A 27380-nucleotide genomic window follows, 5' to 3' on the forward strand; every position below is an offset into this window, starting at 1 on the left:
GACTGGCTGGATTCAAGATTCCTATCTTGCCGACCCCAATATCAGCGTGGAACCAGAGCCACTACCGAAGTTCTCCGCATCGGTCTGCGTGTTTCAGATAGCACTGCCCCCTAGAGTAAACTGGCTGCCTGGGCTGTCAAGTAACAAATAGAGGAAAGCATCCTCGAGGGATTTCTGCCAGGAACAGGCCTCTGCCGGCGGCGGAACCGGCATTGAACAGCCTGCTCCGATCTTCGCGTGGCAGAGCGATGCACATCTTCGCTGGGGTGGTTGATGATCCCGCCAATGGGTGGGCGCAATTTCGTCCACCCCTTGGACGGGACAGCGATTCCCCGCACCTGACTTCAAATTCGCCTGCCTGCCTGTTCGTTGATCTACCAAGGCAGCATGCCCTAAACAGCCGCCAACAAGCGCAGCCGGAACGGTCACCTTGTCCGGTCTTATCGTGGCTTGCCCGACCAAGGTGACTGGCGAATAAGAACGGCCTAGTCGGAGGTGTGCATACTGCGAGCTGCAGGAGAAGACAAGACAGACCAACTGCTACTGCAGTCCACCGTCACAGACAAGCAGGGTTTGGGGGCATTCAGCGGGAAGGCTCGGTTCGACGCGGGACCGGGTACACCTGATGCCGCGCAAGATAACCTACTGCCCACGTTTTCAAATCATCGGACCCGAAGACGCGCTAGCAAAGACCGTTGGATCGGCCTGCCCGTTTGAACGTCGTAATAGGAATAGAGACCCTGTCAGGTCCCAACGCGTGATTCCAAAACCCGGGGTGGGGAATGACGAAATATTGATCGCGACAAGGTCCTGTCAGGTTGTCGAGGTCCTTCCCATGGCCTGACGCCGGGGCAACCGGCAAGTGTATTCTTGCGTGGGAGACGGGTGAGGCGGGGCTCACAGGGCCAGCCGGTGTGGGGGGGGGGGGGGGGTGATCCGTGTCTCGTCTCTTTCCAGCCGCACCCCTGCTTTGCCCGTTGCGTTTGGGATATCGTTCTCGAAAGCTTCCATGCATCCTCTGTGCCGCCGACTTGCTGGTAGCATTCACTGAAACCCTTGCCGGCCATGATAACCCCGACCGACATGTCAGACTCCCATTACGAAGCCTTCTGACGCGGGCTGCGAAGAAATGGACACACCACCACGAGGTGGTCTGGCGGGTTAAGGTTGCATGCCAACGCAGCCGATGGTGTGCGAGATTGGAGCGTTGCTATGCAGACGAAGCTAGATGGGAAAGACGGAAGAGGGGTGTGGGATTTCAAGCCTTGCCAGGAACCACGCCCCATCGGGATGTTTTGAAACATCTGATCATTGAAAGAATCCGTCGTTGGTTGCAAGCGCACTGAGGCAACGAATTAAATCTGTGCTAAAAACAGATTCGTATCATGAGAAGAGAAGAACACTCCACTCACATTATCAACCTCCAGCTGAGATGTCGGTTAGCCGTTGCTGCATCCTGTATTGTAGGGTTACAGGAGGAAGAACGACCTCATGTAGGTACATATAGGCTTGGCCGTCAGGGCGGGCTGCCCATGGTGATTACTGCTTTAGGACACGCCAGTCTCAGGGCCCAGCCCGCGGGGTCGTATGCGGGCAGCTAAGGCGGCGTCCAAACCACGTGGAAGCCCACCGGGATCCGGACAAGAGCAGGCGGCGCAACCGGCACAGGCCTCGAAGAAACCAGTCCACTTCACCGACGGGAGCTGAGGCACGACGGGCGTAACAACGCCGGGCCGTTGGCTAGAACTTGGCCGTCACCGGCATCAACGCCGCTCGCCTCACCCATTGCCCCGCCACGATTCCCCAGGTGAACAAGATCGGCCGGCTCGCCTGGGATCGTGTACACAGGCGGGGCGGGACAACCAAAAGGCCGCAGCAGCGGGAACGGCGTTGCGCGGAGAAAGGTACGGAAACTCGAGAAAGGTTCCATGGCAGGAGCAAGACGCCTGCACCAAGTCCTGTCAGTGTCAAGTGCTGTTGCATTGAGCCATTCAGCTGCGGGAGACAAAGTGTCAACCCCGAGAGTCGACCGGGGATTGGTCGGCAGGAAAGCGGGATCGGAAATACCGTTGCTGCCCTTGCGGTTGGCGCGAGCCCGCTTCGCTGCATCTGCCGCCATCACGAAGGGACGGGACAGACAGACGCGAAAGTGTTTCAATTAAACAGCGCTCAACTAAGGCTGGCAGGTCTGCATGAAGGGGGATTTCCCCGTGTTCCGCGTCCCATGGTTTCCGGTGTTCGAAGAGCGACGGCTGAACCATTTGTCGCTGGTATCCGGGGCACGAACCAGCTTTTGCAAGTTTCGGTCGGGCGGGCCGGCTGCCAGCTGCCCAGCTCACCACTCGTAGCGGCACTTGCCGTGTCCGCCTCATCTTCGGTGTAGTTGGCACACCGAAGCACTGACCCGCTTGCGTCTGATACAGCTCGCGTCGCCACCAGGCAGCAAACCACGTGATAAGCGACTTCAACTTTTGATGCTGTTCACAATCTCGTTGCGATTGATCAGGCGGCCAGAGCGGTTGCTGTCGAGGGAGCCAGGCTCGGAGTATTGGGAACAGGCGTCTGAGGTGTTTGCGAGTCGCCACGCGTGGTGGATTTCAAGTTTGCCAAAATTCAAGGTCCTCCAGTTGCAATCGCAGCCACACGGAGGATCGCCGGAACCACGACTTTGGAATTGAACGGCTGGTTGACCCGGGATTTTCCATCCAGATTTTTCAGCAATAGAAGATCGTTTCCGGCACGTTGATGGTCGCCGCGCGCAAGTAAATTGTCACTATGGAGTTCAACATCGAGTAAGCTGGGCAGGTCTCTCACCCGCAACGCCTCGCGGCTGACGTGACGGCAACAGCGATCTGCCCGTTCTCTTCCCCTACCCCCGCATCTATCCAGGCATGTATCTCTCCGGAATGCCCCTTTCTCCCAAGTCGCTAATATGTAGTCAGAGCAATACGCGTACGTCCGTGACCCAGCCATTTTCCCGTGGGCCTTGACTGACGTTAAATGCTGCCCGATAGCTACATGGTCGACTTGAAGAGTGAGCCTCGCCAGGACTGAGAGACGGTATGAACCGATCAACTTGCTGGCCAGTACTAACATACTTCAGGGACTCTCGATGCTGGCGGAAATTGCGTCTTGGAGATGCCTTCGGGCACAGGAAAGACGGTTACCCTACTTTCCCTCATCGTTGCATATCAGCAGTACTACCCAACACACCGCAAGCTCATCTATTGCTCTCGTACGCCATCATGCCTGCGGCCAAAACCCCAGTTCGCCATGGCTAACCGCTCTCTCTAGGGACAATGTCCGAGATCGAAAAGGCCCTAGTCGAGCTGAAGGCCCTCATGAAGTTCCGTGCAGAACGACTCGGATATGAAGAGGAATTTAGAGCTCTCGGGCTAAGTAGCCGAAAGAACCTTTGTTTGCACCCGTCAGTAAAACGGGAGAAGAGCGGAACAATCGTCGATGCACGCTGCCGAAGCCTGACAGCAGGCTTCATCAAGGAGAAAAAGGAGAAAGGCGAGGACGTCGATGTCTGTGTCTACCATGATGTACGTATCTCTGACCACTGGCTTGCCACATGCGATGGCGTATTGTCTGACTTGTTTTCTGGAGAACCTCGACCTCCTCGAGCCCCACAACCTAATACCTAATGGAGTTTGGACATTTGACGGCATTCTGCGTTACGGGGAACAACACAAGCAATGCCCCTATTTCACCGCTCGGCGGATGGCACGTTATCCCCCCACTAAACACCCCCATGTTACTGCCGCTGACTTTCATGGTGCAGATGCAATATTGTAATGTCATCATCTACTCGTACCACTATCTTCTAGACCCCAAGATTGCCGAACGCGTGTCCAAGGATCTAGCGAAGGACAGCATTGTCGTGTTTGACGAAGCCCACAATATCGACAATGTGTGTATCGAGGCTTTAAGTACAGATATCACCGAGGACTCATTGAGAAGGGCGACGAGGGGCGCCCAGAACTTAGAGAACAGAATCAACGAGATGCGGGATTCAGACCAGCAGAAGCTGCAGGATGAGTACGAGAAGCTCGTCAACGGGCTCAGGGGCGCTGACGAAAGCCGCCAGGAAGACGCCTTCATGGCAAACCCAAGTGAGTACATTAGTTGGACCCGCTAGATAGACCCGACTTTTGCTGACTGCTTCAGCTCTTCCCGATGATCTACTCAAGGAAGCCGTGCCGGGCAACATTCGAAGGGCAGAGCATTTCGTCGCATTCCTGAGAAGGTTCATCGAGTACCTCAAGGTTAGTTATCTCAAATACGCGCCATCCGCTCCTAGCTCATCCGCTGACCGTTCGCCTAGACGAGAATGAAGGTGCGGCAGGTGATATCCGAGACACCGCCATCCTTCCTAGCCCACCTGAAAGAATACACCTTCATCGAAAAGAAGCCCCTAAGATTCTGTGCGGAGCGGCTGACCTCTTTGGTGAGGACACTTGAGCTCACCAATATCGAGGATTACCAACCATTGCAAGAGGTTGCGACATTTGCGACCCTTGTAGCAACCTACGAGAAAGGTTTCCTCTTGATCCTCGAGCCTTACGAATCGGACACTGCCGAGGTGCCGAACCCAGTTCTGCACTTTACGTGTTTGGATGCCGCGATTGCCATCAAACCCGTTTTTGACCGGTTTAGTTCGGTCGTCATCACATCGGGGACCATCTCGCCGCTCGAGATGTATCCCAAAATGCTCGACTTCCCAACTGTCGTCCAGGAATCATACAGCATGACCCTGGCGAGAAAGTCTTTCTTGCCCATGATCGTGACGCGAGGAAGCGACCAGGCTTCGATATCCACAAGCTTCCAAGTCCGTAACGAACCTAGCGTTGTCAGAAACTACGGCAACCTTTTGACTGAGTTCGCCAAAGTCACGCCTGACGGCATGGTGGTGTTCTTCCCCTCGTACCTCTACATGGAGTCTATCATCAGCATGTGGCAAGGCATGGGTATCCTCGACGAGGTATGGAAGTACAAGCTCATCCTAGTCGAGACGCCCGACGCGCAGGAGACGTCGCTCGCGCTCGAGACGTACCGAACGGCATGTTGCAACGGGCGCGGCGCCGTGCTCCTATGCGTCGCGCGCGGCAAGGTGTCGGAGGGCATCGACTTTGACCACCAGTACGGGCGCGCGGTGCTCTGCATCGGCGTGCCGTTCCAGTACACCGAGTCCCGCATCCTCAAGGCGCGCCTCGAGTTCCTACGCGAAAAGTACCGCATCCGCGAGAACGACTTCCTCTCGTTCGACGCCATGCGCCACGCCGCCCAGTGCCTGGGCCGCGTGCTCCGTGGCAAGGATGACTACGGCTTGATGGTGCTCGCGGACCGCCGCTTCCAGAAGAAGCGCGCCCAGCTGCCGAAGTGGATCAACCAGGCCCTGCTCGACGTCGACACCAACCTCAGCACAGATATGGCTGTTAGTAGCGCCCGCCGCTTCCTCAGGAACATGGCGAAGCCCTTCAGCGCCAAGGATCAGGAGGGCGTCAGCACCTGGAGCATGGACGATCTGAGACAGCACCAGGAAAAGATGGGCGAGGAGAGGATCAAGGAACTCGAGGCGGCGCGCGACAATGAGCAGCGGAATGCGCAGATGGTTGCTAGGGCTGCGACTGTTGTTGGCCAAAACCGGGAAAGTGACTATGAGATGGATGAGGACGACGAGGCCGAGCTGATGGCGCTGGATAATGCCAGCTGAGCATTTAAGTTACAAGATTGAATACGGAATAGACGCTGGTATCTGGGCTGCAGTGGTGCTTATCAGACTACCTTAGATTTAGGCCAACACATTATCGCCACGTTTCCCTTCGACCTGAATAGAATTGCTGGGCAAATGGATGAACCCCGCATCGTGACGGTTTATGGAACAACATCGGCCTATTCTGTTCCCTAGGCGAGAAAGGCGTATCCAGAATGGTTTCCGTCCACCATCATATTATGTTGTGTGGGCTGGAGCGTGCATGCCATGTCAATGAAGGAGAGTTCCATCCCAAGCCTCTGCCAAACACGGATGACCCAGGTAGCAAAGCCTGGCTAACCATATATTGGGATCTTCAAGTAGATTGGTCGGAAAAGAGTTCTCCTAAGACTATCGAGGTGGACCGAGGCCTGTGAATATCCGCTGTGCTCCGTAACCCTCTAGACTAATACGTGGCCAACAATGAATAGCAAGCCGTTTTGTATGCGTGTCCGAATACATCATCATGGTGTGTTCTTCGCTTGCGTCCAGAAACTATCCATCTTTCTCTGGGCAAGAAACTCCCTCGCCTCTTGGTCCGTCTCACATATCTTGCTCCCCCACTTCTTAAACGCCTGGGCCTTGGTTTCACCCTCAAAGAGCAGCACACACTTGTTCCCGGACAGGTCCTTCAGCTGCCCTTTTTCATCCTCAGCTTTGAGCCACTCCCGCGCCGCGGTGCTCTGGCCCCCAGTAGAGATAGCAGAATCCTTCTCCCGCGACGGCATTGACTCGGTCCAGTTGATGCGGCGGAGCATCAGCTTTTTGTAGTTGTTTATGCTATGCTCACCGCCTTCGACGATGACAAGGTTGAACTTAGGGTGCATGATACAAATGCCGTTGAGGCCGTTCTGGGTCGCGTTGATGCTGATCTTGTAGCGGTGCTGGCCGTTGGCAAGACTGTTGATCTTGAACACGAGAATGTGGATGCCCTTGGCCGCGTCCTTGGCCTGGTTCGCGGCGAGCTTCTCGTTCCGTTGCTCCTTGGTGAGCTTGCGCTCCTCGTTGGCCTGCATATGCTTCTCGAAGCGCGCGGCAATCTCGCGGTTGACGCGGGCCTCGACTGCCGTCGGGTCTTTCACTGCCTCTTCGCCCAGCACACGCATCAGGTTGGATTTCTTGACCTTTGGAGGCGGTGCTGGTTCGAGACCCAATCTAATCTTGGCTTGTTTCTCCTTGAGCTCCATCATGCGCCGCTGTCGCCGAAGTTTTTGTTGTTCTTTAGGCGTCAGGTACATGGGTTTAGGCTCTGGGGCAAGCTTGTCTTGCGGCGGCTCAATGACGACGGGGTGTTGGATGTATTGTGTGACGATGCTGTCTGGGGTGGTCACTTTTAGGGACTGCGGGATGTTGCTGTAATCCTTCCCGTCGATGAGCCCTTCATCCCACCACTCCAGATCCGGCGGCGCCTCGATGATAAATGCCTTCTCAGCGTCTCGATCTTCCTCCAAGCCTGCCTTCCGGGCCTGCTCGGCAATCCGCTTTTTCATCTCCTCCAGAGCAGCCTGTCTCCGCAGCGCGTTGGCCTGCTGGATGTATTTGCCCTTCTGATTGAAGATAAGCTGCCGCGATTCTCTCGCCTTGCCCGTGGACCCATGGCTGGAATCGAGGTACGGATTGGCGCGGGGACCGTCATGCGTCGCCGTCGAGAGGCCGAGCGGTCTCCCTTTAGAAGCTTTGGAGACATCGTGCGTAGACCTCTGACCGGATGATGTCCTGAGAGAGTCCCCCGGCTTAATAGGCGCGCTGAGGTCGGCGAGAGCAGGGTGGAGAGGCATGTTGAGCCCGCCCTTCGCTTTTGCGCTACCAACAGCGGCCGCGACACGGGCCTTGAGCGCTGCCATCCGGTCGGCAGCCGACTCCGTCTTCTGAATCCTTGACGAAGCGTCATGGCGAGGGCCGAGCCCGCCGGGCTGCTGGCTCCGATCCATGGGTTCTAGCTATGCCGGTGCTGTTCCGCTCTATTCGCGTGTGGGCGGTCGTTCGAGGCAAAGGTAGAAGTGATTCTGCCTGTCGGGATGCTACAGGAGCCGCCCGCGTAATATCCGCGTCAGCGCCTGGTTCGAGCGCGATATCGATGCTGATTGCAGCGGTCGACGTGCTGATTTAGCGGGAATGACGCGGTGGCAGCGTTGGTCTCTGGATGCGAGATGGATGATGAGGCGAAGCAGGGCACTTCTCGATCTTGGCTTCTCGGCTTGTCGTGACGAGCTCCAGCGGCGGGCCCAGGTGAATGGGCGCCCCACACCTACCTGTGGGGTTCTGCCCCGTCCGACCGCCAAAAAATATTCTTCCCTTGAGCTCGATCTTCAATCCCCCACCAATCACGCCGTCGAGCGCTGCCATCCTGAGAAGAGAGTGTCCTGTTGTGAACGAGTCGACCTCACAGCCCGTGCGAAAGTTCATAATTCCTTCTCCCAACGGGAGCAGTGCCATGCGGGAACACTAGGCTGACCCTCCGCCCGTTTGCCCAGCATGAATATCGCACAGCCCGTGGGGTCGTCGCTTGAGAGCGTCGAGTTCACGTTTCTCTCCGCCGACGAGATTCGTGCCATTTCCGTCAAGCGCATCGAAAATGACAGCACCTTCGACAGCCTCCTGAATCCAGTCCCCGGCGGTCTGTACGACCCGGCACTGGGTTCCTGGGGCGACTCACTGTAGGCTGTTCCGTCGTCTGAGCAGCAAATGAGTTTCAACTGACCTTGCGTGCAGATGCCGGACATGCAATCTGAACCAGGCGCAATGCCCTGGGCATCCGGGACACATCGAACTCCCCGTGCCCGTGTACCACCCGGTATTCATGGACCAAGCTTACCGTTTGCTTCGAGCCCAGTGTGTGTACTGCCACCGGTTCCGGATGCCGCGTCACGAAATTCACAGGTACACCTGCATGCTCCGTCTGCTACAGGTCGGATTGCTCCACGAGGCGCAGATGATAGATTCCTTTTCTGCGAGCGAGTTCGGGGAGCATGTCAAGAGGCTGAGGTTAAGCGATGTTCCCGATTTGGAGGATGACGAGGCCGAGGAGGAGGGCAACAATCTCCACGAGACAGCTATGCGCACACGGGAAGCATACGTACGCCAGGTCCTGCGAGAACACTGCACAAAGATCAATATTGGAGACATCAGGAAAGGTAAACATGAGGGTGCTTCCGAGATGAGGCGGGCCCTGATCAAGGAGTTCTTTGCCCAGATTGTCAAGGAGAAGAGGTGCAGGACTTGCGACGGCATATCACCTGTGTACCGAAAAGACCGTTGGGTCAAGATCTTCGAGCGCGACCTCAGCGAAAAAGAGAGGGCGACCATGGCGCAGACAGGCAGGAAACGAATCGACGCTCTGGCCCTAAGCCGGAAGGCTAAGAAGCACAGCGATCTCGCTGAAGACGAGGGCATTGCGGACGTCGACTCATCCGAGGAATCAACCGGAGAGCGCGAGAGCGAGGGTGAGGGTGAAGGTGAGGAGCTTGATGAGAACGGCGACGTGATCATGACGGATGCCCCGGCCAAGCCCAAGGCGGCCAAGTCTAAGCAAGCAAGACCCGCACAGCGGTACCTCAGTACTATGGAGGTAAAGAGCCGGCTCGAGTTGCTCTTCCGACAGGAACAGGAGCTGCTCTCACTGCTCTACAGCTCGAAACCCCGGCCCAGGGATTCCAAGGCCCTCACGGCCGAGATGTTCTTCATCTCGACACTTCTCGTCCCACCCAACCGGTATCGCCCAGAGGTACGTGCTTGATTGAGTCCTCGAGAACTACGCTGGGACCCGAACTAATTCCCCCGAATCAGGCCCGTATGGGTGACTCTCAAATTTCCGAGGCGCAGCAGAACAGCCTCTACAAGATGATCCTTAGAAGTGCCGCGTTAGTAGCGCAAATCTCACGAGAAATCAACGGCGAGAGTAAGGAAGCCAGCGAGGGCCGGAGGGCAAGGGATATGAGCTCGCTGTATCAGGCGTGGATGGAACTCCAGGACGCCGTCAACTCCTTGATCGACCGCGACAAAAACCCGGTCCAGGGCGCCGCAGCAAAGCGGAATGAAGAAGGCATCAAGCAGAAGCTCGAGAAAAAGGAGGGTCTGTTCCGAAAGAACATGATGGGCAAGCGTGTCAACTACGCTGCCAGAAGTGTCATTTCCCCGGACCCGAATATCGAGACAAACGAGATTGGCGTTCCTCCTGTCTTTGCTAAGAAGCTCACATACCCCGAGCCGGTGACGAGCCATAACTTCAAGGATCTCCAGTGAGTCGCCCCGATATGTGTCTTTATGTTGCGTTCTACGGCGTGGGGATGGGCTCCGCCGCCAATCCTGGGACCACAGCCATGGCTAACCGAAGTACCAACCAGGCAAGCTGTCATCAACGGTGTTGGTAAGTTTACCCAACTCACTCGTTTGAGCTTGGTATAGAAGATGTTAACCTGTGTGCCCAGACAAGTGGCCCGGTGCCTCGGCCATCGAGAACGAGAATGGCCAAATCGTGAATCTCCGGACCAAGTCTCTCGAGGACCGTGTATCTCTGGCAAACCAACTGCTCGCCCCAACGGGAAATAACTTTAGCGGCCTGCGGAATAAGAAGGTCTATCGGCATCTGACCAACGGCGATGTGGTGCTAATGAATCGGCAACCAACACTCCATAAGCCCTCGATCATGGGCCACCGAGTCAGGGTTCTGCCAGGGGAGAAGACGATCCGTATGCATTACGCGAACTGCAACACCTACAATGCGGACTTTGACGGTGACGAGATGAACATGCATTTTCCGCAAAACGAGATTGCGCGTGCCGAAGCACTTCAGCTGGCCGACACGGACCACCAATACATCTCTGGGACAGCCGGAAACCCACTTCGTGGTCTCATTCAGGACCATTTGTCCGTTTCCGTGGCTCTATGCAACAAGGACGTCTTCTTCGAGCGGGATGACTACCAGCAACTCGTGTACAGCGCTCTCCGGCCAGAGAGCGGGCACATCACGGGCGAGAGGATCGAGCTTGTACCTCCTGCAGTGATCAAACCGGCGTGCCGCTGGACCGGCAAACAGGTGATCACCACAATTCTCAAAAACATCAGGCCAGCAGACTGCGGCGATCTGTGGATGAACGGTTCCTCCAAGATCAAGGGTCGCAGTTGGGGTGAAGACTCGGAGGAGGGTCAGGTAATGTTCCGCGACGGCGAGTTTATCAGCGGCATTCTCGACAAATCACAACTCGGCCCGAGCGACGGAGGCCTGATCCATGCGGTGCACGAAGTCTACGGTCCGTCAATTGCAGGCAAACTCCTCAGCAGCTTGGGCAGACTTTTGACACGGTACCTGTCTATGATCGCCTTCACTTGCGGCATGGACGATCTTCGCATGACACCACAGGGAGAGAAGGACCGCAGGGAGACGATCAAGGCAGCCTCTCGTATCGGTCTCGAAGTGGCCGCCAAGTACGTCTCGCTCGATGAGCAGAAACCGGGCAAGGACGACCCCCTGCTTCTGGAACGTCTGGAAGAGGTGCTTAGAGACGACAAGAAGCAAGAAGGCCTCGAGTTGCTCACAAGTCAAGAGTGCGCCAAACTCTCAACCGAAATCACAAAGTTGTGTCTGCCTGCTGGTCTCGAGAAGCCGTTCCCAAAGAACCACATGCAGTCCATGACCATCTCGGGTGCCAAGGGTAGTCCCGTCAACGCCAACCTCATTTCCTGCAATCTGGGCCAGCAAACTCTCGAAGGCCGTCGCGTCCCGGTCATGGTGAGCGGAAAGACGTTGCCGAGCTTCAGGCCGTTCGACACCGATGTGAGAGCAGGTGGATATATTGTCCAGCGCTTCTTGACGGGCATCCGACCACAGGAGTATTATTTCCACCACATGGCTGGTCGCGAAGGTCTGATCGATACGGCCGTCAAGACGTCCCGTTCTGGTTACCTCCAGAGGTGTCTGATCAAGGGCATGGAAGGTCTGAGGGTCGGCTACGATACGACGGTGAGAGATTCTGACGGCACGATCGTGCAGTTCCTGTTCGGAGAGGACGGTATCGATATCTCGAAGCAGAAATACCTTAATGACTTCGAGTTCGTTCTGCGCAATTTGGATTCGCAGCTGCCGCAGATTCGATACCACGAGCCTGGGACGCAGGCCCTGTTTGAGCACAAGGACGAGATCATGAAGCGGATGAAGAACGCCATCAGGTCTAGCGGCAGCCGCAATGCCCTAGACCCAGTCTCGTCGGAGCTCGACCCAACCGCCTTTGCCTTTGCAACGTCGGAGAAGTTCTACACCAAATTGATGGATTACGTCAAGACCAACAAAGACGGGCTGATCAAGGAGAAGAAGGAGAAGAAGGGGTCAGAGAACCTGGGCGGCCAGATTGCCCGCAAGACTGCCGAGAAAATTTTGGCGGTCAAATATATCCGGTCTCTAGTCGAGCCAGGCGAGGCTGTTGGGATCGTCGCTGGTCAGTCGGTGGGAGAACCGTCAACGCAAATGACACTCAACACGTTCCATTTGGCAGGACACTCGGCAAAGAACGTCACTCTCGGTATTCCGCGACTTCGCGAAATCCTGATGACAGCAAGCACCAATATTTCCACGCCGTCAATGACGCTTGTGCTCAACGAAGAGCTTTCGGAGCAGGACGGGGAGCAATTCGCCAAATCAATTAGCGTCCTCCCGCTTGCCCATGTCACCAAGGAGGCAGTTGTCCAAGAGCGTGTCGGCCGCGGCATCGGGTTCCCCCTGGCCAAGACGTTCGAGATCAGGCTACGCTTCTTCCCAGCAGAAGAGTATACCAAGATGTACGCGATCGGCATCGCTGATGTGCTCGGTACTGTGGAGAGGAAGTTCATCCCATTGCTCAGCCTTTTAACGAGGAAGGAGATCAAGAAGAAGCTCAAGGAGAACAGCGCTGCAACGCCCGACATTGGCGTCAAGGTGGGTGTCGTGGAGATGGCGCCCAGCAGCGGGGAGAGGGCTGGTGGCGGTGGAGACGACGACGACGACGATGACGGAGACGATGATGCGACGAACGCCAAGCAGAGAGCCAACCGGACCGAGGCAGTCTCGTACGGCCCCAATGATGACGACGACGATGCTATTCAGAGGCAACTGCAGCGCGAGACGGATGATGACGAAGAGGGCGAGGAGAGGCTCGACTTTGTCGACGAGGCGTACGGCGGTAGCCCCGAGCCCGAGGATGAGCTGGGTGACAAGATGGACGAGGCACGGTCCCGGTCACGCGAGGCGCGCATCAAGAACAAGAACGAACACGTGGCGCGCTTCCGCTGCGACGAGATCGGCGGCGAGTGGGTGCAGTTCACGCTCGAATTCGACGCATCGATCCCTAAGATCCTCATGCTTAGCTTGGTCCAGGATGCGGTCAAGAAGTCACTGGTCCAACAGATCAACAAGATTGGGAACGCAACGTTCGAGGCGGTGAAAAAGGAAGACCCGGCGACCGGGCAGAAGCGCATCACGGAGATGCTGGTCCACACTGATGGCGCCAACCTCCGGGCCATGCAACAGTATGGCGATTACATCAATCCCAACAGGATATCGACGAACGACATTGCGCAAGTGCTCGAGGTTTACGGTGTCGAGGCCTGCCGGGGCAACATCGTCCGGGAGCTGAGCAACGTATTCGGCTCACACGGCATCGCCGTGGATCCGCGCCATTTGAACCTGATTGCCGACTACATGACGAGGTTAGTAGCGGTCGACTTCCCGGCTCTGACCCACAGCGGCCATGCTAACTCGTGTGTGCTACAGGAACGGCGGCTTTACGCCATTCAACCGGATAGGTCTGACCGGCAACGTCAGTCCCTTCACCAAGATGAGCTACGGTAGGTTCCTGACGCCCAAATCTTATATTCTCTCATCTCTGTGGCCTGGCAATTGCTTACTGACACGCCCCGAAACTAGAAACGACGGTTGGCTTCCTCAAGGATGCCGTCCTCGACGGCGATTGGGACAGCCTCGCGACGCCGTCAAGCAGGCTGGTGGTTGGAAAACTCGGCACGGTTGGCACGGGTTCGTTTGATGTCCTCACTCGCGTGCCGACGGAACACAATGTTGTTGCGTTCTAGTGTGCTGGCGCAGGCGAATACAGCGCCGGGTAACCCGGCTGCGATGATGGTTTTGGCGATAGACAGGCGGGCAGACGAGCTAGAAGAGCTAGCGGTTATGTAAAGTAACAACAACATTCTATTGCTGATGCTGTTGGACATGTACAGCTATGATGGTTGTGGGATTCAGGCCAAAGTGGGACAAGTCAGCCCATGAGTGATGAAGAAGATCCTCGCGGTCAGCTCAGTCGGGTGGTGTGGCGGTCAAAGCACTCCCCCGTCTCGGTCTCGATCACTAATCATGGTACTCGTCGGCAGAGCATTAGCTGTCGGCATCTCCAGTTTCGCGTATGCTGCAGTGGCAGGCGGTCCAGGTCCATTGCCCCACCGTCTGACATGCGGGGTTCGGTGCTGTAGTGTCGGCCGACCCGGGTCCCTCGGCTCGAACTCGGGCGCTAACCGTGATTTCTTGGTGTCACGATGGATACATTATCTATGTTTCTATAAGGGCGCATTTGCCCCCGTTCTCGTTCGCAGTGATTTAGAAACCAAACTTCCATTGCCACTGCGGAGCCGGGCTCGTCAATTGCAGTCTCTCGCCAAAGCCAGCATATTTACGCTACTCGTAGTATTTGCGTAATCTCTCGCGAGTATGGCACGCCCCAAGATCAAGCTCTACGTCGACACGGTCAGCCCTTTCGCCTATGAGGCGTATTACGTTCTGAGGGTGAGTTTAGCACGTTAAAGGTTCCCGGCGTGATTCAACAAGTGCTAACGTGGGGGTTGTAAAACAGCACGATGCTGTGTTTAAGGGGTGCGATGTCACATATGTGCCCATCTTCCTCGGAGGTCTGATGCACAAGGTAATGTGTAACCGTTCACCGTCTCGTTGAGTCCGCCTTGTGAGCGCCGGCCTGATACATGATATGTCAGTGCGGGAACACGGCCCCGATCAAGATCAAGAGTACGTCGAGCATTCAGGTTCAGTTTCTATTATGTGTTGGCCGTCTCCGAGATGCGATACGGCCATCAACCCTCTTCAAATCAGGCTACAACCATCGCCGGCATATTGACTCACCCCACTTATCCCATCGCCACCCAAATTACCATCTAACCATAGCTTAGACAAGGACAAATGGATCGGCGTCGAACGCCTCCGCTGGGCACGCGCCTTCTCGGTGCCCATGACGGAGGCCCTCCCGCCCGACTTCCCGGCTCCGACGCTGCCTATCATGCGCGCCCTCACCGTGATCGCCGCCAACCCGGATCAGAGCAAACTCACCCAGGCGCTCGACACATTCTTCACTAGACACTGGGGCCCCGAAGCCGCGGCAACCCACAAGCCCGAGGTCTTGAAGGAGACGCTGGAGGGCCTGTTTGGCGCCGACGAGGCGGCGAGGAGTACGTTCACACACAATCCCTGCCTAAGCCCCGTTCCGTCTCCCCCCCCCCCCTCCCTCCCTCCCCCTTTCTTTAAGGAATTCGGGTCCATTACTATTCCCCCTTACCATCCGCTTCTTCCACAGACTCACATGATCATCACGCCCGCATCCTCCATCTCCTCCCCTTCCTCCTCTTACACAGCAGATCAGGACAACATCCCCGCCACCTCCAGAATCACATCCCATCGCCAACCACAGAAAACAATAAATCAATTTTAGCAAGGTTTAACTAACACGCGAGAAACTACTACTCTCGAAAATAACAACAGTCCTCGCCGAGTCCCAAACAACAGGCAAACAAGGCCTCCTCGCCAACACAGACAAGGCGTTTGAGGACGGGGCCTTCGGGCTCCCCTGGATGGTGTGCACCAACGCGCGGGGCGAGACCGAAGGGTTCTGGGGCGTCGACCACATGGGACAGATGGCACAGTTCCTCGGGCTCGACCTCACCAAGGCGAGGGGTGATGGAGGGAACCCCGGGTGGAAGTCTCTCTTGTAAATACTCGGCAGTGACATGATGTATAACACTGAATATGACGGTCTCAGCGGCCGTGTCAGCATGTGGAAGCAAGGTTATCCACGTGTTACATTTGTCGGGAAAATCTGAGCTCCCCGTGGACTCCACTGAGGCGTAACTGGGATTCACACAATAACAGCGGGTGGGCCATGTTTTGATTTCGTGTTGTTTTGATCTCGTGTCGCGGTTGGAGACGCGTCACAGTGGCCAGTCAGCGACAAGGCATTAGGCACAATGGAAAGCACACCGAGGCAACATGGGCGAAACGTCGTGATCATAAACCGGCGTTTTAATATTAGCAGCATTCCCCTAATTGCCGCCGTGTAATGTACAAACCACCGAGAGTGAAAACCATCGCATCACACACAAAAACGCCGTTATCCCGTTGTGCCGTGGAATGAGCCCTCCATCAAAGCATCCCAAATGTAGAAAAAGTCATGACCGCCCCAGAACCCCAAGCAAGCAAAGACCCGAAAAGACCATGCTTAGTTGCGCTCACCCCGGAGGCGACGAGCCAGCTGGATGTCCTTCTGCAGAGTTTGTTAGCACGGCCCGCGAGACAGTGGTGGCGACTCGAGAGCGTCGTGGCAACTTACGGATTGGATGGTGACACGCTTGGCGTGGATGGCGCACAGGTTGGTGTCCTCGAAGAGGGAGACGAGGTAAGACTCGACCGACTCCTGGAGGGCGCCGATGGCAGAGCTCTGGAAGCGGAGGTCGGACTTGAAGTCCTGGGCGATCTCACGAACCTGTTTGATTGAGACGCGTTAGCTGGCTGTTGTTTGGTGAGGAGAAAAGTCGCGATTGCTCGGTCGCGTTTCTTGGCGGTCGTGCACGCGAACCGGCCGGCAACGCGAAATGCGAAAATTGAAAATTAAAAACGTACCAGACGCTGGAAGGGGAGCTTGCGGATCAGGAGCTCGGTCGACTTCTGGTAGCGACGAATCTCACGAAGAGCGACGGTACCGGGCTTGTAGCGGTGAGGCTTCTTGACACCGCCGGTCGAAGGCGCCGACTTGCGGGCGGCCTTGGAAGCGAGCTGCTTACGCGGGGCCTTGCCACCGGTGGACTTGCGAGCGGTCTGCTTGGTGCGGGCCATTGCGACTGATGATGGTTAGATGGAAAAAATTGATGGATTTGATGGAAAGCGTCGTAAGTCGCGATGGGCTTGATGGAAATTGATGGTTGCGGGTGTGGAGTTGAGGTGTGTGAGTTGAAAGAGGAAAGGAAGTAGTGGGGGGTGCGAGGTTTAAGTAGGCGGGCGGGGCCCGTCACGTTGCCGGCTGATTTTGGATCAGTCGCCTTTGCCTGATTTGCGCTGCCCTTTTTTTGTTGATGGGCGGGCGTGCAAAACCGGGGTCTGTTGCAAGGGAAAATGGGGTCAGTTCTGCAAGCGAAAACGCGCTTGTTTTTTGGGGGGGTTTTGGCTGTGCAATGCTGACCCTTGGGTTTGCTGAATTTCCATTGGCCCAAAAAAATAGATGCAACTGACGCAAGGGCCATCTGTGTGAATGTGGGGAGGGCCCGGCTTCACGTTTGCCGCAATCTGATCTGCAACCAACCAAAGCCAGGGTACGTACCTTGGTTCGAGATCCGCAATCCCGTAAGGCTGGAATGTGTTGCCGCGCGATATCCGCAACCGACCTGGATTTGGGTATGATGCAATTAGAGAAAAGAAATGGGTGCAGGCCGGAGAATCCCAAGCACGAGACGGCGTCGTCTGGTTAGGCCTGGGATGGGAGGCGTTGTTGCCTTGGGTTGTATGTACCGTCATCCTCCGAGCCACGTCACGGTCTTAGAACTTTCAGCGAGAGAGAGAGTACACTGAAAGAGGGTTTGGCCGTCGCTTTGCTTTGATTCCCACCCCAGGCACTAGGGAAATGTCCAGAGTACAGTTTCGAGCCCTGCAATGACCTCGCCAACGCCTTCCCGCCTTGCGGCACTTGAGCATGGACCCGACGGAACTCGATGGAGATACAGGGCACAGTGTCACGGCAACGCAAACCTTGGAAACTATCTAGGCAGTATAGTGTGAATGAATACATCTCGGCGAGTCGAAGAGACCGATGAGACATCGAAGGCCTCCGTACCGGCGTCGCCTGGCAGTGCAGGCCGAGCACGAAAGCTTGTCTCCCGAGGCAAGGGAACCATCCACAGCTTACGGTACGTACTCCCATGCCAAGTGCATCCAGTACCCGGAGTGTAACTACACCCGCTCGCGATATGGGGAACGAGAATGCTCCGTCCATCAGCTATCACTTGGATGCGGTCTGCATTGGGGGGCGGAACTCTGTGACGAGGCCCGTCATGCGGATGACTCGATGTCTTGGGAGCGGGGTACGTACCAATGCCCTCCTGATTACCGGAGGCCCGACGGGAAAACCGAAAGAGTTTTAGCGCCAAAAATGATCCAGGCAGACGTAGGCCAATTTTCTCATTATTTGGACCTCTCAAAAATCGGCGCGTTGTTGGCAGGAATTGGCACGCGTTGTGTCAAAGTGGGGCCGAACGCTCGCCCGGCCCGCAGGGCGCCCACCCTGTGCCTTGGGTCCCGCGTTCCAAATCAGCCAAGGGTGGGCAGAAAAAAAAATACAGGCCCAGATCAGAGTGATCTGATTGACTGCCGCCGCAGTGCCTGTCGCATCCGCCTTCCCGCATTTAAAGACCGCTCCCTTCCCCACGTTTCCAACCAACCTTCTCCCATCCTCTTACACCAGCCTCAACTCCCAGAAAACTGTCACACGTCTTCAGCCTCACCACAAACCACACTTTTTTCCCATCAACATGACTGGACGTAAGTTTCACATCGCGCATCCATCGTCATATCGTCATCGACTAACTTCATTTCAATAGGCGGCAAGGGCGGCAAGGGCCTCGGCAAGGGCGGCGCCAAGCGCCACAGGAAGATTCTCCGTGACAACATCCAGGGCATCACCAAGCCCGCCATCCGCCGTCTGGCCCGCCGTGGCGGTGTCAAGCGTATCTCTGCCAGTACGTCTCTATGTTCTGAGAACGTGCCCGGTGCTAACAATAAACCCCAGTGATCTACGAGGAGACTCGTGGCGTCCTCAAGTCGTTCCTCGAGGGTGTCATCCGTGACGCCGTCACCTACACCGAGCACGCCAAGCGCAAGACGGTCACGTCGCTCGACGTGGTCTACGCGCTCAAGCGGCAAGGCCGCACCCTCTACGGCTTCGGTGGCTAAATGTGCCTCCTTCATACGACGTCACGATAACAATTTTGGGGCGCGCCGCTCTTCCAATTTTCTTTCCCTCTCGGTTTCTCTTTCACAAACATGGTTGGGCTGCGATGATTTTCATGGGCAAATGGTTCTTTATATCTGGGTGTCTGGGTTCTGTCTGTACCATAGGAGGGGGCGGTCAAATAAGGGTGTTTACATGACATTGGGATGCTGCTACTGCTCGTGGTGAGGCATGACCAAACCAAACCAAACCATAATTGATACCCGCGTTTCCGCCTTGCGGAATGCTGGTGTTCTCGATCAATCTCCGTGTGTCCTGTCCTGGGCGATTCGCCTCGTAAAGTTCCCTACCGTGACGCGTCTAGTTTTGTTTACCTGCGCGTCAAAGGGCCCGGTCCGGTGTCGGGTATCGCGCGCGTGGGTGGTCCCGTGCGTATCTTGACAACCGTCCCACTGAGAGTCGTCCCGTCAGTGCACAGTTGTCTTGACCGTGTGGTTCACGCCAGCTCGATTCCACGGCCGTGGATGGCGCTAGGCATGCGTTGGCGAAGTCCTCCTGTGTTTGTCTCACGCCGCCCATGGCTTGTGACTAGACCCCCATTTTAGCTCCCATCGTAGATGTAGCATTGCTGCGCAAGATCATGTACGGTTGCCGGGATCTGTTTCCGTGCTCAGAAATCCATGAGGCATCTGCCCTACATTAACCCTGCCACCATCTCGCCCTGTGAGCGGCGTATGAGGTAACGCATATCCCAGGACACGACACTGGCCGGCCATGGCATGGAGATGGCTCACTCAGTTGGTGTCATGAGGTTCAGTGTCCAACAGCTTTAGTTAGGTAGGTTGCAAAACATATCTTCAGTCTATTGAAAACTACTCCTATCACTATCCTGACAGCGGCCTACTTGCTCCATTGCCGTACCCTACATCCGGGGTCGACTCAGCTACTGTGCTACGCATGCTTAGCCGCTTGCTTCCCTTCTGCTCAGACGGCCATGCGATATCACGTCCCACTTGTCTGGTATATATGTACTAGAGTGATCGGTAACGTCCTATCTCCGCGAAGGGGCTAGGTAGTGCGCTAGTGTCATGTGGTCTCGTTTCCTTGTCCTTCTCGTATTGCGCGTTCTGTTCCAGCTTTTGCGTTTGCACAACATGCACCTCGGCAACTACCACCAAATCCATCACAACGCCGGATTAGCATCGCCCTTTCCAAATAGTCCAGTATATCTTCTCCACGCCGAAACTGTTCCTCGACATGAGGTTGAACCAGAAGCAGCCAGTTTCCCACGACTCTCGCATCCGGCCCGAGAGACGTGGATGGTCAGGCTGCATCGGCATCGTGGCTTCTACGCGCCCCACCGCGCGAATAAACTGCTCCTTTCGTCGCCCAAAGAGGGCTAGAAACTCGTCCGTTTTGCTATTATCCAGCCATGAGAGTGGGTGCTCGAGCATGAGCCACGAGGGCACGTCCTCACCAAACTGCTTCGGCATAGCATTGGAGAACCCAAGGGTGACCATGCCTGTGATGCGTAGCGTTTCTGGGTCAATCACTATGTTGTCGGGGACCAGGCCGTCGCAGAATGGTCGAGAGGATATCTGGTTGCCGTCATCGATACCGTTATCCATATTACCGGGTATGAGGTCCTTGAAGCAGCGGCGCGCCAAATTCTCCCTGCGGGCTGTAACGGGGTCTCCGCCGGCTACATTCCGTTGATGCCAAAAGTGTGCACAGAAATCCGCCGCGCGGGCATCAAAGAAGTCCGCGGCGTTGTCGAACGGGCCATCCCTCTCAAACATCTCGGCTGGGCAGCCGGCAGTAGCGACGACGTTATTCATATCGTATGTTAAGGGCCGGCGGCTGACTACCCATTGGCCAGAACCGGGGTCCATAGCGATGGCTCCGATTCCTCTGAATCCGTAGGTCCAGAGCTCCAACATGAAACGTGCGACCTGCTCATATATAACATCGAGCACCCAATCGTCAATGTTTGGATTCAGATGCTCCCCGTCTGTTCCGCGAGCGCAGGAATCCACTTAGGCGTATCCCTTCCATGAGTTCTATGACGAGGAACGGCCCCGGAATCGGTTGGTGGTCTTGGCCCAGGTAGCTAAGCCGCACAGGCGGGACAGGAATCGAGGTGTGACAGCGGAGATATTCTGTGACAGCGATCTCGTTCCTGATCGGTTCATAATGCCAGTACGTGTGTACGATGCCTGGTGCGGGAATTAAGACATAAACACGCTCGCTGGCATCTCCGCGATCGAGTACCAGTACATGGTATGGCCTGTCCAACAACATCAGTTACATGCGTCCGCCTCAGACGGCCTCGGGAGGATGCCCGGTTATACATACCACTGCTGCCGGATCCAAACGGCCTCGCCGGCCCTGGCAGGCCACCCTAGCCAGCTATAGAGAAGCAACACAACGCCGTCTGCTGCGCACATGACCTCCTCTTCGAACCGCGCGTCCTCGCTTACTGCGTCCCACCAAGCGAATTCGTCACGAGGTGCCATGATAACAGAGTGGAATGTCAAGGGTGAAATAGCCTTTTAGATGTGGGTATTTTCGCTAATTAGAACTGTTGCGTGAAGAATGTTCGGTGCGATGCAAGCCCAATAAGCAGACGCCGAGTGTAATTATTGAACGTATGGGCTGCAACGCGGCGGGCAATATGAACAAGCCGAATTTGATTCTCTGTCAGGCGTGGCTTGTCGCAGCCCGCCTTCTACGGTGTGTTGGTAACCAGGATAGCCCAAGTAAAATTCAAAAGGAGGCACCCGGGGGCTGGGGAGGGATCTCGAAGGGAAAGAGCATCTGTCATCAACCACCCACATCAACTCACTCGGCCATGGCAGGGCAGGAAACCACGGAGAAGGCAGCCGAGTGCGGTCGGCCCTCTTCCGGTGTTCCTAGTGATCCAGTTTTCAGGCCCGTCTCCATCCAAACCATGCCCCAGTCGGAAAATGTCTCCCACGTGAGCAGTTACATCCGTTTCCAGGGCTGTCTTGCAGAGAGTGACTAGATGATCTACGGTCCCTATCGTCTTGCCGGTGTCTGATGGCGTCCTTCGACTTGTAGAAACTGTGGTTCGGTAGGCTACGCGTTCGGTTTCCCCCCACCAAGGAGGTGAATTGTTTGTTTTCTTTTCTTTGTTCTTTCCCATCTCTCACCGGATGGGATAACCGAGTAGGTGGGTTGCAGTCCCAAATTGAGAGTGTCTCCCGCAGTATGGACACACGCTTTTTCTTGTTCCGTTTCCGACTTCTGGGTTTGGAGGTGTGGTGTACCGAATGGGTCTCATCAGCATTGGTGCTGCTGGCTCTGTTAGCAGCCGTGCAGGTCCCCCATTATAATTTATTTGCTGCCCTTGGCGTCCGTTATGCCAATTCCCACTTGGTCAAAACCAGCGTTACCTTATCCTACGAAGACGGCCTGTAGATCCGAGCGCCGGTGCCGGTCAGCCAATATCAGATTCTCGCAGGCACCGGTACAACCCCAGAGATAACATGGCGCCGCACCATTGTGCGCCTTGGCCAATTTACTATGCATAGCCGGGCAGACCTTTTAGCGTCGTGACAGTTGTAATATGCCTGGATTGGTAGCGCATTCCCCGCGGTTCCGCTCCGGATCAGAAGGTGCTATCTTACCACGACGGAACAACACACGTATAGGTATAACGTACATTATCAGCGAGTGACCCATATCACTGAGTGACCCACCTTAACAATTTTCTACCGAGTTTTAATGTACAGCTCTGATAAAATTGTTAAGGTGGGTCACTCAGTGATATGGGTCACTCGCTGATAATGTACGTTAGTGACTTTAGTAGATAAGGTACACAGATGAAGCGTATTTAAGAACGCAATCAGCTACGCTGGTGAGTCTGTGCAGGTGGAATATCTTATTCTAGGACGCTTCGGGTTTGCTCCATACCTCACAGACTGCGGGCCTGGCCGTAATTATCCACGCTCCATTTCAACCGGCATCGTCTCCGAATAAGCTCTGGAAGCTCTGCCAATGGACGTTGCGGAAGACGCTTGCACAAACCTAACAACTTCCGTATAAAAGCGCAGGTCCTCGACTCAACCCCCCCGGGCCCCAATCCAAGCAGGATGCACCTGGTATCTACCGAGGCTCGTTTCCCCAACAACATCATCTCCCGAGCACGCACCGCCCAGAACAACACATCATAACCTCACCAGCACACACACTGGAACGATGAGATTCTTACGCTCACGCACGCTGACAGTTCTCGCCGTCGCCATGTCCGCAAACCCTCCCGTTTCATTCACCCTGGACCGTTCCGTAGCAAATAACAAACGCTAACCAATCTTGAAAAAAAAAGCCATGAAGCAACAGCCTCCCCGGCCCCAGAGCCCGGCCCAGCTCCCGTACTATCCACTTCCCGACCGGGCCCTTCCACCCTCCCCGAATCCTGTACCTACTATCCGACGGCAACCTGGTTCGCGACAACGGGTTGCGACATACCTTGTCCCACTCAGATAGCCTGCGTTGTAGATCGTTAGTCCGCCCGTCCCAAATCATCCTACTTTCAGCATTTGCAAATCTCTCCTACAAACCCCCCCTTCCCCCCCCAACTTTCGCATCTCACTCATCAACCAACCAACCAACCAAAGGGTGCTCGGCTAATCATTGCAACCCACATCTCTTTGGTTGCCCTCAAAACAGTCGCGATCATTCTCCCCTGCGGCTGCACCCGCGCAGCCGCCAGACCGACCACGACGACGATCTGCCCGACCAGGTCCCCGTGCTACCAATGCCAGAGCGCCTGGGGCATAGCCGTCCTCACCGATCCGGCGTGCGCCTCGTCGTCGCCGCCCACGCCAACTGCGATCGCAACCGCCACTGGTAGTAGCAATGCTGAACCGACCGGGGCGGCTGCTACACCGCGGCCGTTGGCGGTGCGGTATTCAAGGGTTATGTAAACAAGCCAAGGTAGGAGTAACATCGTCTGTTGGGTGGCGGCGGCTTCCGGGGGGAAAACTACGGTTGGGCTTTCACTGTATCAGTCCCGTCGTGGCCGGGGAAGCTCAAATTGAAGTAGCGTGTCATTTGCGAACCGTGGGGAGCGTCTCGTTATACTGTGGCCCTGTCCGCTCCGCTATACAGTACGTTGTAGAAACCTGACCTTGGCCTTGGACGGAACAAGAGCAAGAAGAAGGTGTGGAAGGGGGGGAGAAAGCGGCGTAAGAAAAGGAAATGGGCGAAGGGAAGAACTCCCAGAAAAAAGAAAAAAGAAAAAATGTTAAGCGATCTGGCATGGGGTTGGATGGAGCAGTTCGAACGAACACCTGATTAGAACCACTAGTACCAACGCTGGACGCGAGGCCGTAAGAAAACTACTTTTTCTTTGAATTCAGTACTAAAATTAGTACTAATTACTACGAAACCCGTAACGCATACCCGCAAAGCAATGACTCGGGAGCAATACATATCACCGTCAGGATCCAAAACGCCTTCATGCATACGGACCTCCCACGTGCTCGGCGTCCTTACGCGACTCCCGGCCGCTCGACGTAGCACTATCCGGCTTCACATCCGGCCCCGTATGTCCCGGATTCCACTTACTGCTGGTGATGGGGTTGACCTTGAGCAGATACATGGTGTCGATCTCCTCCAGGCTGCGGTCCTTGCTCTCTATCAAAAAGAAAAATACCACAAGCACCAGCGCGGCGCAGCAGCCCGCAAACACTAGACCGTAGAGATAATCGATGGCATCTGTGATGAAGCGGGTGAAGAAGCTCATCAGGAAGTTCCAGAGCCAGTTGCTTGCCGTCGCGATGGCCATGGCAGGGGCGCGGTACTTGGCGGGGTAGAGCTCGGCAACGACGGCCCAGACGAGGGGACCCCAGGTGGTGGCAAAGGCCACGATGAATAGGCACGAGAAAGCGATCAAGATGTTGCCCGCCGTCGGCGTCCTGGCGGGGTTCGTCTGGTCGAGCTGGAAGCGCCCGACAAAAGAATAAACCAGGAAGCACACCATCATCCAGGCGGCGCCAGCCATGAGAGCGTTTCTCCTTCCCCACTTGCGGACCACATAGAGGCCGCCGAACGTGCAAGCGACGTTGACCGATCCCAAAATAATTTGCGTCACATAACTGTCGCTAATGCCCGTGGCGCGGAATATAGTGGTGCCGTAGTAGAAGAAGAAGTTTGCTCCGGTGAGTTGCTGTCCGGCTTGCAGAGTGATGCCGAGGAGTGTCCGGTAGGCCATGCGGGGACCAGTAAAGATCTCATACCAGGTCGTCTCGGCGCCCGCTCTCTCTTCCTCCAGTTTGTTCTGGATGTCGGCAATTTGCTGGTTCACAGATGGCGCGTTGATGTCGAGGCCTGCGAGCCTGGCGATGCTGTGACGAGCTTCATCCTCGCGGCCCATGCGATATGCATAGCGCGGTGACTCGGGTAGCGCGAGGATGCCGACGCCGAGTATCAGGGACCACAGGAAGGACAGGCCGTTGGGGATGCGCCAGGACCCGGAATTATCCATGTTGTGCGTACCGTAGTTGACCATTTCCGCGGTCCAGATGCCGAGCGTGATGAAGAGCTGATAGGTGGCAATGAGGACGCCTCTGAGAATCGCAGGGCTCGACTCGGACTGATACATGGGTACAGCCACGGAGAGGGCGCCGATACCGAAGCCGGTGACGAGCCGGCCGACAGCAAACTGTACCCATGAGGTCTTAGACGAGATCTCAATGACGTTGCCAACGCAACAGAAGAGGGCCGAACCGGATATGGCCAGTCGACGGCCGACGATGTCAGCGATCTTACCAGAGATCAGCGAGCCGACAAGGCAGCCGGCGGGAAGGAGGCCGACGATTGCGCCCTGGCGGGAAGCGCTGAATTCGTAGGCGCCTGTGGCGGCATCGTACTCCCCAAAGCGCCGGCCGTAGTCCTCCATGTCGAAGAAACCTGATATCTGACCGCTAGAGCCGCCGTCAGCAACGTGCCCCGGGGCACGAGGAGTGGTGTGGCGTCCTACCTCACATAACCAAACATGAAGCCGCCGATACTAGCGACCGCACCGAGGAAGATGGCCAGGGCTGTGACCTTTTGGTCCGCGGCTGCCGGCGACAGTGACATCTTCGAAGGGCCGTGACTCGACCCGGGGCGTTTGCTAAACAACGGCATCCTGCTCACTGCGGGCTGTTCACTGTCGTTACGCAATGCACAGGAAGAGCTGCTATATAGAAAGTGTATGTTTGAAGACGGGTTTCGAGCCCATGCAGCAGCGGGCCAACAACTTTTAATCTGCTCCAGTCGTCAACTACACGCCGCTGACATTTGACAAGCAGAAGGCGCAGGATGAGCTTTCCCCACGAAATTCCCTTCCCATGGAGTCGATGGAACCAAGGTGGAAAGGGCGTCCATCCGACGCTGCCGACGAGTGGAGGGCACAAAATCCCATGTGTGCTCCGTCCCCTGGTGCCTCCGTGCAGCCCGCTTTCCTTGCAGGCGGACCGTAACGGCAAAAGACCCTTCATGTGCTCGTTCCGGCAGTTGCACGTTGCCACACAACGATCCCGTACTACATTGTACCCTGACAGGCGCTGATCCGGAAGGAGTAGCGTGTCGTCATCATCACGGTGCGTCGGATGACGTTGTTTGGGGGACTGTGAACTTCAACGGCGCCTGGTCCCACACGACAGGCATCACCTGTCAAACCTTATCGGGCCGAGCCTCCGCAATGGCGTCAGCATCCCGACCGTCTTCTGGCGCTCATATCACAGCGTGCTCCGGGCTCGAGGACGCGGGCCCGGAGATGCCGGCAAGAGAAAGGAAAACGGCCTTGCGACAGAGCCCGAAACTTGAATCACACCGATCCGTCGCTCCTACCTGCCCGCTAAGCAGGCGGAAACTTGAAATCTCGAAGGGACTACCTTCTCTGGAAAAGAAAGAAAGAAAGAGAAAGGAGAATAAAAACACCAAGAGAAAAAGGGGGAAAAAGAGAACCAAAAACAAGAGGAAAGAGAAAGAAAGAAAGAAAGACCCCCGAGAAATCTGCGGTGGTCTAAATAGACGCTGGGTGACGCGTGCAATCACTCTGAGCAGCGCGCGTCGGTCGCGCCAGCAGGGGACAGTCAGCACCGACGGGGGCTGATTGGCCGATTTCACGAAAGTGTTCCCATTCGGGCAAGCCAAGGCGTCTCTCTGATCTTGCCGCGTTATTCCTGTCCCTCTTCTCACACACACACTCTCTCCTTTTTTTTTTTTTTTTTTTTTTTCTTTCCCTCTTTTCTTCCTCCATCTCGTGCCAGGTGCCAGCGACCACGAATTCGCAAGTTGCTCATGCGCATTTCGGCGACCGAAACCGATGTTCGTGAAGCTTCCCAACACAATCGGTCCTTCTTTTCTCATCACCCACAAGTTTGCTGCTTAGTCACCAAAGCACCCCCAAT

At 55.9% G+C, this 27380-nt stretch overlaps 8 protein-coding genes across 8 annotated transcripts; 4 read left to right on the forward strand and 4 right to left on the reverse strand.

Moving 5' to 3' along the window:
* Nucleotides 1-2775: 2775 nt before the first annotated feature.
* RAD3 (TFIIH/NER complex ATP-dependent 5'-3' DNA helicase subunit) lies at nucleotides 2776-5719 on the forward strand (the record flags this gene model as incomplete). Its single annotated transcript, XM_071058735.1, has 9 exons — nucleotides 2776-2792; nucleotides 2849-2893; nucleotides 3015-3034; nucleotides 3104-3235; nucleotides 3295-3548; nucleotides 3613-3729; nucleotides 3788-4118; nucleotides 4174-4271; nucleotides 4331-5719. 9 exons carry the CDS (start codon nucleotides 2776-2778, stop codon nucleotides 5717-5719), a joined length of 2403 nt encoding a protein of 800 aa, XP_070914836.1.
* Nucleotides 5720-6222: 503 nt separating this feature from the next.
* prp3 (U4/U5/U6 small nuclear ribonucleoprotein prp3) lies at nucleotides 6223-7689 on the reverse strand (the record flags this gene model as incomplete). Its single annotated transcript, XM_071058736.1, has 1 exon — nucleotides 6223-7689. One exon carries the CDS (start codon nucleotides 7687-7689, stop codon nucleotides 6223-6225), a length of 1467 nt encoding a protein of 488 aa, XP_070914837.1.
* A 544-nt stretch (nucleotides 7690-8233) lies between these two features.
* MFIFM68171_03316 (uncharacterized protein) lies at nucleotides 8234-13816 on the forward strand (the record flags this gene model as incomplete). The annotated part of the gene is made up of 7 exons (XM_071058737.1): nucleotides 8234-8415; nucleotides 8471-9482; nucleotides 9545-9996; nucleotides 10102-10124; nucleotides 10186-13435; nucleotides 13500-13573; nucleotides 13653-13816. The coding sequence occupies 7 exons, from the start codon at nucleotides 8234-8236 to the stop codon at nucleotides 13814-13816; spliced, it is 5157 nt and encodes a 1718-aa protein (XP_070914838.1).
* Nucleotides 13817-14447: 631 nt separating this feature from the next.
* On the forward strand, nucleotides 14448-15736 carry MFIFM68171_03317 (uncharacterized protein; the record flags this gene model as incomplete). Its single annotated transcript, XM_071058738.1, has 5 exons — nucleotides 14448-14522; nucleotides 14590-14658; nucleotides 14729-14759; nucleotides 14921-15196; nucleotides 15507-15736. 5 exons carry the CDS (start codon nucleotides 14448-14450, stop codon nucleotides 15734-15736), a joined length of 681 nt encoding a protein of 226 aa, XP_070914839.1.
* A 503-nt stretch (nucleotides 15737-16239) lies between these two features.
* On the reverse strand, nucleotides 16240-16853 carry HHT1 (histone H3.1; the record flags this gene model as incomplete). Its single annotated transcript, XM_071058739.1, has 3 exons — nucleotides 16240-16284; nucleotides 16351-16503; nucleotides 16641-16853. The coding sequence occupies 3 exons, from the start codon at nucleotides 16851-16853 to the stop codon at nucleotides 16240-16242; spliced, it is 411 nt and encodes a 136-aa protein (XP_070914840.1).
* Nucleotides 16854-18538: 1685 nt separating this feature from the next.
* On the forward strand, nucleotides 18539-18959 carry HHF1_1 (Histone H4; the record flags this gene model as incomplete). Its single annotated transcript, XM_071058740.1, has 3 exons — nucleotides 18539-18548; nucleotides 18608-18745; nucleotides 18796-18959. The coding sequence occupies 3 exons, from the start codon at nucleotides 18539-18541 to the stop codon at nucleotides 18957-18959; spliced, it is 312 nt and encodes a 103-aa protein (XP_070914841.1).
* Nucleotides 18960-20153: 1194 nt separating this feature from the next.
* MFIFM68171_03320 (uncharacterized protein) lies at nucleotides 20154-20897 on the reverse strand (the record flags this gene model as incomplete). Its single annotated transcript, XM_071058741.1, has 1 exon — nucleotides 20154-20897. One exon carries the CDS (start codon nucleotides 20895-20897, stop codon nucleotides 20154-20156), a length of 744 nt encoding a protein of 247 aa, XP_070914842.1.
* Nucleotides 20898-24439: 3542 nt separating this feature from the next.
* Nucleotides 24440-26064, reverse strand: HXT5_2 (hexose transporter hxt5; the record flags this gene model as incomplete). The annotated part of the gene is made up of 2 exons (XM_071058742.1): nucleotides 24440-25907; nucleotides 25964-26064. 2 exons carry the CDS (start codon nucleotides 26062-26064, stop codon nucleotides 24440-24442), a joined length of 1569 nt encoding a protein of 522 aa, XP_070914843.1.
* Nucleotides 26065-27380: the final 1316 nt, after the last annotated feature.

This window comes from Madurella fahalii (genome assembly GCF_045866475.1).
Source record: "Madurella fahalii IFM 68171 DNA, scaffold_2, whole genome shotgun sequence".
Taxonomy (NCBI): domain Eukaryota; kingdom Fungi; phylum Ascomycota; class Sordariomycetes; order Sordariales; genus Madurella; species Madurella fahalii.